Source organism: Monopterus albus, unplaced genomic scaffold (genome assembly GCF_001952655.1).
Source record: "Monopterus albus unplaced genomic scaffold, M_albus_1.0 scaffold339.1, whole genome shotgun sequence".
In the NCBI taxonomy this organism is placed as follows: Eukaryota; Metazoa; Chordata; class Actinopteri; order Synbranchiformes; family Synbranchidae; genus Monopterus; species Monopterus albus.
Window position 1 is genome coordinate 326,749 of NW_018128219.1, and position 9,445 is coordinate 336,193.

Here is a 9,445-nt window from a genome sequence, read left to right on the forward strand (position 1 = left end):
TGGTAACAGCATTGTCAGATAGACATCTACTGTAGTGGAATTGTTTCCCCACATAGAGTATAATCCATTAATGCAAATTCAAAAGTTATTAGAAAACGGTCAGACAGAAGAGGGTTTTTAGGGAAAACTATTAAGTGTTCAGTTTTGATGCCGTACGTCAGAACAAGATCAAGAGTGTGATTAAAACAGTGAGTGGGTTTATTTACAATTTGAGCAAAGCCAACTGAGTCTAATTATGAACAGAATGCATTGTTGAGGCTGTCGTTGTCGGCATCTACATGAATATTAAAGTCCCCTACTATGATTATTTTATCTGTACTAAGCACTAAATCAGACAAAGTCTGAGAATTCACTTAAAAACTCTGAATAAGGAGCAGGTGGACGGTATACAATAACAAACAGAACAGGTGTTTTGAGTTTTCCAGTTTGGGTGTGAGAGACTCACAGTGAGGCTTTCAAATGAGTTATAACTATGTTTAGGTCTAGGGTTGATTTATAGCTCGCTGCCACACCTCCACTTCGGCCTGTGCTTTGAGGAATGCGGCCGTAAAGCTGTGGTTATGCTCAATGCACTGGAAACTGCGTGTGCAAATTATGATGTCAATAAAGAGACAAAACTGTTTAATAGTTGCACTTGATTCACTGCAGTCCTCTCCTAGGTGTTGCTGCTGAAAACCAAAAAGCAATCTACATCACTGGAATAGTAATAGAAGAAGAAGTCTACAGGTAATACATTCTATAGCTAACTAGCAAGCAGAACAGCTACAGAACAGCTGAATGAAGCTGAGTGAATGCTTGTGTGGTACTATGTGCGTTGTAGCTAGCTAGCCTTCTCCGTAGCCAGCATGCTAAGCCATAGATGTTTGAATAGAGCAGTACAGAAGGGGAAATGAACTGCTCAATTATTAATAATGCACGTTTATTCTTTTGTGGAAATAGGGGTTTAATTTATCTTTTACACGCATTTCAAATGTGCCACATCTCTCTGAGCCTTTGCCGTGGTCTAGCCACCCCGTCCAAAACTTTCTGGATCCGCCCATGAACACAACGTGACTCGTCAGATAATTTTATAGAGGATACTGTTATTTTTTGTTAGAAAAGATGAATGAAAAGTCTAGCTGACCTGGATCTCGGAAAGATGGAGCGCTGTCTTTTTATAAGAAATCACGTCAAAATCCATAGCCTTCCACACAGCGTGGCCCAGGAGGCTGCCCACCTTCCTCTTTCTGGTGATGACAATTAGGTACATCCCTGTGTGATGTAAGTGGTCAGTATCAGGAGATTTACTGTACAGGCTTAAAAGACATGCTGAACAAAACCCTGTCAACAATGTTGTATCAACAAGGTACCTACCTGCTATCAGGCGAATAGTTCCCATGATGCCGCATACAGGCCTGGTGACTGCTGAGGGGGGAACATCCTTTCTACCTGTGACAGCACCAATTCAATTCAATTTATTTGTATAGTGTCCATTCACAACAATTGTCTCAGGACATTTTATATGAATCAGTTCTAGACCTTACACTATTATGAGGAAAACCCAACAAACCCCCCCTGAGCAGCACTTGGTGACAGTGGAGAGGAAAATCTCCCTTTAACAGGAGAAACCTCTGACAGACCCCGGCTCTTGGTGGCGTTTGTCTCGACAGGTTGGGGTGAGTGGGGGGAGAGAAAATTCCTCTCTTAACCGATTAGTAGCCAACGGAGCAAGGTTACAATATAAAGTACAATAGTAAATACGGGGACTAATGTTTTCTTTTCTTGATTCCTTCACAGTCGCCTGACCGTGCTAACAGAGAGCGTCCAGTGATACAGATGTCATTTTATGGACATGGGCAGATGGGTAATCCCCACAATCACTGTACCATCACCACATATAGAATTATAGCTTCAAATGTATGGCCCAAGGACCCATCTAATGCAACATCACACACAAGCGGATCATATCATCTCTGCTTCCTAACATGAGCCCTGCATGGCTTGGAGCGAGTGACAGCAAACATGCTGACATGACCTGCTGTCGATAATGCCTGTAACACCATCAGGACATGTTAGGGTTATTTTTTATTTATCACAGCTCATGAACTGCATTCACGTTATTTTGTGAGCCAATTATTGTGTGGAAAGTTGATATGGGAGGTGAGGAGAGGAGACAGAGGCTGCTGAACTGAATCGGCTACAGAGGTGCTGCTCAAAGACGATGTTTAACAAGTTTTATTATGGCTGTGTTGACTCTCACTGCACCTGGTTTAGAGAGAGCTAAATTTAACATGCGACAGGGCTGCACTTTGTACTCCTCACTCCATTTTCATACACTGCTGCTGTTGTAGGAACATGCATTGCTTCATTCATTCAAGAATTAATGTTATCTTGTATCGGAATATAATCTAATGATAAAATACATTCACCACAAAACGTATCTGCTTTAGCAGTTTAGTTGCATAGGCTATATAGGAATGCAATTCTTATAAGAAAGTGTGTGTGTCTGACAAAGACTGGTGCTGAAATGTGGAATAAAGTCAGACATAGGCTGAAAGCAACAGTGCTGCGCAACCAGTTGGAACTGATTCCACTACTTTGGGATTGTAAGTGGACACCTGTAACGCCGAGGATTTACAACTTTGAAGTTTACCCGACTCGGTGGGACAAACAAAACAAAAACAAAACAAAAAAAAGAAACACATTGCATGTCTGTTAATTCCTTGTTTCTGTAGAGAACTATTGTAAGGCTGAGAAGTTATTATGTCTGCATTATGCCAGTTAAAATATGGGGTTTCTCAACTACCCACTTTGTTTAGTGTTACACATCTCTTTTCATCAGTACATAAACCGTACATTTACCTATCTATGGAGGAGACATTCTGATTACTTAAAGCCGTTCCTCATGCTGTCCGCTTTCTTATTCTGGCACGAACATATCAGGTAGAATTTGAAGTATTATCGTTGAAAACGTAGCTTATTTGTCCATGTTTTTGCGTTGTCCTGGCCTCCTGACTGGTCTTGTGTTGAAAAGTGCTCCTCCTGTTCAAAACTCAGTTTCATGTAGCGCCCCCTCAGCGGTTGTGGTTAAGTTAATGTTAGGATTCAGGTTAGAGGAAACACATCTCCATCGGGAAGCAGATTTCAACACAACACCAAGGTCTGGGGAAAGGGGACACCCATCTTGGACTGAACTGAATTTTGAGCTCTGCATTCAAAGGAAACAGGGTGTATTTGGTTTGTTCTAGGCTGCTTCCTTCTATGCATTCACATTCTTTGCCGTTTATGTATTTGTGATGTAGTATGTGCTCTAATGCTGATTCTGCGTTATTAAAAACTTAATGAAACTGTTCAGGAAAAAAAGGTGATGACAGCTGAGATATGCGTGTCAGTGATGCACAGTCATTAATCTTTCAGTCTTTCTTACCTGCGAGGGTCATCTCATTTGACACCCTGTCGATTGCCAGCACTGCATCAGCCCCCTCATCACAGGCCTCAATGAAGAACTTCTCTGGGGTTGTGTGCCTGGGAAAGAACAAGAAAGTCGTCACAGCTGATCTTTTAAACCAGAGGTGAATTACAGCTAGTGCAGCGATGTTTACTAAGCATCCCGGTGTGCTACAGATGCAGCTTTTGTATGTTAATGTTCAAAACAAAGGTCAACTGCTAAGTGTCCCAGCATCAGGCTGTGTTCAGACTGAGTTTGAAAGCATCAATTCATTTTATGAATGCAGTCCTCTCCATTCATTTCTATGGTGGACTGCATTCACTGCAGCCGGCACCAGCACCGCAGGGGGCTCTGGCAAACCAACGCAACCCTGTGCAGTTAAAAACTTGGATGTGGTTCAAGCTTTGCTGCACCAGATGGTGACATTCACATATGGTGGACAATCAGAACCTCGATGGCCACAGCATGAGCATTAGCATGAGCATTAGCTGCTATTTACTGTTAAATTTGGGCCACAGTTAATGCACCATAAAGAGACACCATGTGTTTTCATTAGTTGGGCTACTGGATGTTAAACTGTGTTTTAATCTATCAAGAACTGGTGCAATGGTAGATTAGGCTATGTTAGCAGCATGGCTACCCAAAACACAACGGAAGCTCACAGGCTGGAAACGTGATTGACACTGCTCACCTGGACTTGTCTCAACGTCGTACACACCTACAACACTCCCCCTGCAACCGGATCAATACTAAGGTATGGTCAGAGAGAGCAAGAGGTCAAGTGATGCAAGATGCATTACATCACTCTCACTGCTTTTCAATACAATGCTTGACCACTTAAAATAGGGAGGTCCAAAGGTCTACCCACAATATAATCACAATGGAAAAAACAGGGCACTGGACTGACATTTAAAACATCTTAAGAACTATGATCACTGAAATCATTTTTTTCTGTTTTGCTTTAATAGATCATTGTCTATTTATTTTTTAGTCTGAAAACTCTACTGAATACCATTCCTGTTTTGCAGTCCCGGAAGGGGCTGTGTGTTAGTAACATGAAATGCTACTCAAATTGTGAGTGTTAGAGCAGAGATGCACCAAGCCCACGGTCAGCGGTCAGTCACCATCGGTGAGTGTCTGGTGGGGCTCATCGTACCAGTTTGTCCACACTGTTGGCACTAGTTGGTCCCCGTTAGTGGACCCACTATCTGTAAGTACTTGGCATTAGAAGCTCAATAAGTGGCAGTCCAGCATGTGGAGGATACCCTACTGTCATAAAATGATATTACACTGTGCATTGATGCCACTACAAAGTATGGCCATAAATATGGCACTGCAGGGATATTTTTGAAAGATGATAGAAGGTTGTATAGAGATTAAGAACAAGCATCACGCTCTGTCTAATGCAGATTTGACAGTAGGGATGTGCCTAATAATATTTTAAGGGACATAAATGTCCCTAGTAAAAGTTGAGCAAACTCATGCACATCATCTTTGGAGTGAAGTCATATTAGATCAATCTGATGTGCCCACCCTGACACTATGCCTACAAGATGACACACTAGCGTTTGACTGAAAAGGAGAAGTTGATCTGAAGCTTGCATTATACACAAATGTCGTATTTTCCGCCAGACACGAAGGAGGTGATAGCTGGTGGTCAGCATTTTATCAGGGCTGTCAGCCCATACCTCAAACGAGGGCAAAAATATCATCTTTCAGATGACTTATTCCCTGCGCCCCATGTTAACCAAAGTCAATCTAACCCTGTCTTCAGTTACCTACAAGCTCACTGGAGATGGTAAAATGGTAAATGGACTGTATTTTATATAGCGCTTTTCTCACAGTGTGTTGCACTGGCCAAAGCGCTTTACAGGAGATCATACACCATTCACCCATTCACACACTACATTCACACACCAATGACAACAGGCTGCCACACAACGGCGCTAGTCAAGCCACCGGGAGCAATTCAGGGTGAATTGCATCTAGCCTGGCAAGAGGATGAGAGCAGACAGCAGCAGTGGGGGTGATGACAAAAATCTGCAGTCAAGATGGACAGTTTAGGAGCTTCCCACCAGCCTTCAGTCTTTACAGGACGTCACAGACGCACTCACATCCCGTTAGATCTAATCTTGATTTAATAAAGTGTCTTCAAACCAAACTATTCAGCTTCTACGAACAGTTGTTGTTTTAATGACGTTCTTCTATATGACAAGGAGAGTGATAACATGCTGATCTATGTTCAAATCCATACTATTACTTAAAGATTGTGCCTGAAAAACTATGTGGGCTACATTTTTCATATAAAGCAGTCATCATGTCAGTTTGCTGCTGTATTTGAGTCGCCTGGGCTTGATTTGATATGAAACTGCATAAATACATTAACAGCCATTGTTGATCTGTCAGATATTTAGCCTGCATCACCTCTGTACAGATACCACTGAAAGAATCTTCACTTCCTGCTTACCAACGACTTTTGTGTCACTTAATTGATACTTCACAAATTAAACCAGCTCATATTATAGAGCAGAACTATCACAAATTGCCTGAAGTCTATGAGAACTATATGAAACGTACTGTAGACTGACTATTCAGCTTCTCTGAGTGATAAAAGTCGACATCAACCGCACATTTATCCTGTAATAATAATAATCTTTCATAGTGCAAATACCAATTCAGAAAATTACAATCAATGCAATTATACAAGGAATGATACGTTTCTATAAAACGACATGTTGCTGATCCAACATCTCAATTAATCAGCTCGCAGATCAGGTGAAACCTAGGCGTTTCCCATGATGCCCTGAGCTCTTGCAGCCGACCGCCTCCATCACGTGAGAATATCGCAGGCCACGTGGGCGTTATGTCATGAACAAGTCCGGAATCAAGTCAGAGAGAAAACTAACTGACGTGCATTGTGTACTGATCAGTGATCGATTCTGCGCAGATTTGGTGCTAGCTAGGCTAAGCTGAGGTTGACTAACATTTTGCCGCCCTGTTCGCACTAAAGGACAAAATCTCGTATCAGAGCGTTTAGCGAATTAAGCCGCACCCAATCTGCTAAGTCTACACATTGATATCAAGCTAGACCCTTCGTAGTGAATCCTGACTGGTTCCTGATCTACTAGCCGAGCCTGTCAGCCAACTTCAGCCGCCGTGTCACCTAACCTAACACTGCGTCTGAACTCCAACTCCTAGTTTTCCTCAGTTATAAGCGTCACGTCTTGGTAAATGGTCTTATACTTGTATAGCGCCTTTCTATGCTTTTTACAGCACACTCAAAGCGTTTTCGCACTCCCAAGCACTCACGCATTCACACACCGGTGACATCACCGGGAGCAACTGGGGGTTCAGTGTCTTGCTCAAGGACACCTCGACACGTTGACTGGACAAGCCGGGAATCGAACCGCTAATCCTCCGGTTAGGAAACGACCCGCTCTACCTCCTGAGCCACAGCCCCCCGTCTTGTTTGCCTTTTAAAAGGTGTGGACATAAGACTTTTAAAAATACGAATAACTATATAACATATACTCACAAATTGTATCTCTCGTAGGTTGTCGCCATCTTCACTCCGTCTACCTGAACTTAGTGACGACAGTAATGAAGCAATGAGAGAGCGTCTTCTTCTTCTTCCTCTGCTTCTGCTGCTACTGACGCTGTTTCTTCTTCTTTCTCATTTGTTGTTTAATGCCGGTTAGCAAACAACTTTGGGTGCATTACCGCCACCTTCTAGAGTGGAGTGTGGATCAGAACGGGTCCTATCTACTACTATTATAATGAGATAACCTCACTCATTTTATGTTATTAGGCTCCCCCGCGACCCTGTTCAGGAATAAGCGGTATAGATAATGGATACTGCTATATTATTTTACCCAGGTCAGTAGCCTCTAAAAATCTAAATATTGCTCTGTACCTTACAACCCCTGAACTCTTTTGTAACATACATGTATCTTTTAAATGAAATCCTATTGCATTACTTTGAATTGTACTTTTAAATAACTTCCTCTACTGCTTGAACCTTGGACAACTCAAGGGGAAAAAACATGCTCACCTTTTTTCTGTAGCTCCCACTCACCAGTATTATGCTTCTTTAACAGCTTCAATGTACTATTCAAACCAGTATGACCAAATTTCCTTCTTGAAATTGTCTTCTTTTTACTTCCTTTCAATGTTACATTGTGTCAGAGGTGTTCCTAATATTCCGACCCTCTCATTTATGTCAATGGGCAGGACAAAAATATACAGACACCTCTAAATATAAAGTAGTGCGGTACAACACTTCCTTTAACTATGACTATATTTGAATTTATACATTTATGACAATCTCACCAAAAGCTGAAGCATTTTAACCTTCATAAACACAAATGTTAAGGAAGAACTACAAAATTGCATTTTCTGAAAAAAAAAGTGTGTGGATGATGAGTGCTGTAAAATCGCCCTGAAAATGCTGAACATTTTGACACCTGAATGCTTTTCCTAGCTGAAAGTATGAATTTCTCAATTTATTTGAATGGGACAAGATTTACAAAATAAAGCTAAATATTTCAAGAGTATGACGTTTAGAAAACATCTGAAGAGAACCATGAATGTCCTTGAAGAGCTGAACATTTTGATAGCTGAAATTGTGCTGAAGTAGAATTTTCCCATTCATTTGAATGGGGCAAGATTTACAAAAATAAAGCTAAATATTTCAAGAGTATGACGTTTAGAAAACATCTGAAGAGAACCATGAATGTCCTTGAAGAGCTAAACATTTTAGCAGCTGAAATAGCTGAAAGTATGCTGAAGTAGACGTTTCCCATTCATTTGAATAAGGCAAGATTTTCAAAATAAAGCTGAATATTTCAAAAGTAGGAAGTTTAGATAAATTCTGAATAAAAGCATGAATGTCCTTGAAAAGCTGAACATTTTGATAGCTGAAATTGTGCTGAAGTAGAATTTTCCCATTCATTTGAATGGGGCAAGATTTTCAAAATAAAGCTAAATATTTCAAGAATATGAAGTTCAGAAATATTCTGAAGAGAAACATGAATGTCCTTGAAGAGTTGAACATTTTGATAGCTGAAAGTAAATTTTTTCCATTCATTTGAATGGGATATGATTTTCAAAATAAAGCTAAATATTTCAAAAGTATGAAGTTTAGAAAAAATCTGAATAGAAGCATGAATTTCCTTGAAGAGCTGAACATTTTGATAGCTGAAATTGTGCTGAAGTAGAATTATCCCATTCATTTGAATGGGGCAAGATTTTCAAAAAAAAGCAAAATATTTCAAGAGTAAGAAGTTTAGAAAACTTCTGAAGAGAAACATGAATGTCCTTGAAGACCTGAACATTTTGATAGCTGAAAGTAGAATTTTCCCATTCATTTGAATGGGACATGATTTTCAAAATAAAGCTAATCTCAGGTTTGCCTGGCTGCACCTACTTTCTCACTTCCCTCGCTCTGTTTTCACTCCCTTACCCTGATTACGTTATCCCTTACACCTGCTTCTTGCCCCCGGATTACCACCAGCTGCACCTGATTAGTTTCTTCCTATTTAGCCCCTGCACTGCCAGTTCTTTCTAGCATTTCTCAGGCCCGTTTGTTCCCCGTTGTTCCTTCTGATCTGTGTTAGTTATTTTGTCTCCTTCTCTCCAGCTGCTTTTTATTCATTCCCTCCTCGCCTCAGTCGCTCCTTCGGACCACGGACCTCCTCTGCTCTGCTTCACCACCACCCTGCAGGTCGATGCACAGTCTTCTACTTACCGTATGTACAATTTCTGTTCCTCTTCAGTACCATCCAACTCGACCAGTCCAGGAGTGAGTCCCAGTGTCCGCAGCCCGGTCCTCTTCTCATCATCTCCACCACTGACTGTGTTCCCATCCGAAGCTCGACACCCGAGCCATCCTAACAGAAAGAACTGGCCAACATGGACCCTGCTGACTCCGGTGCAGGCAGTCCACCATCTAACGCACAACTAGCTCAGGAACCTCCTCCAGCAACATGTTTTGGAGACAACCAAACAAGTGCTGGCTGA

General features: G+C 41.4%; 1 protein-coding gene across 1 annotated transcript in view; it reads right to left on the bottom strand.

Annotated features, from left to right (window-relative positions):
- The window catches only part of sacm1la (SAC1 like phosphatidylinositide phosphatase a), an 18,267-nt gene extending 11,083 nt beyond the window's left edge, over window positions 1-7,184 (bottom strand). The window contains exons 1-4 of the mRNA XM_020624825.1: window positions 6,963-7,184; window positions 3,407-3,504; window positions 1,354-1,428; window positions 1,124-1,251 (exon numbers count right to left, since the gene is read on the bottom strand). Coding sequence (XP_020480481.1) covers window positions 1,124-1,251; window positions 1,354-1,428; window positions 3,407-3,504; window positions 6,963-6,991 — 330 coding nt within the window. The 5' untranslated portion in view covers window positions 6,992-7,184. The remainder of the gene's footprint in view (window positions 1-1,123; window positions 1,252-1,353; window positions 1,429-3,406; window positions 3,505-6,962) is intronic.
- Window positions 7,185-9,445: the final 2,261 nt, after the last annotated feature.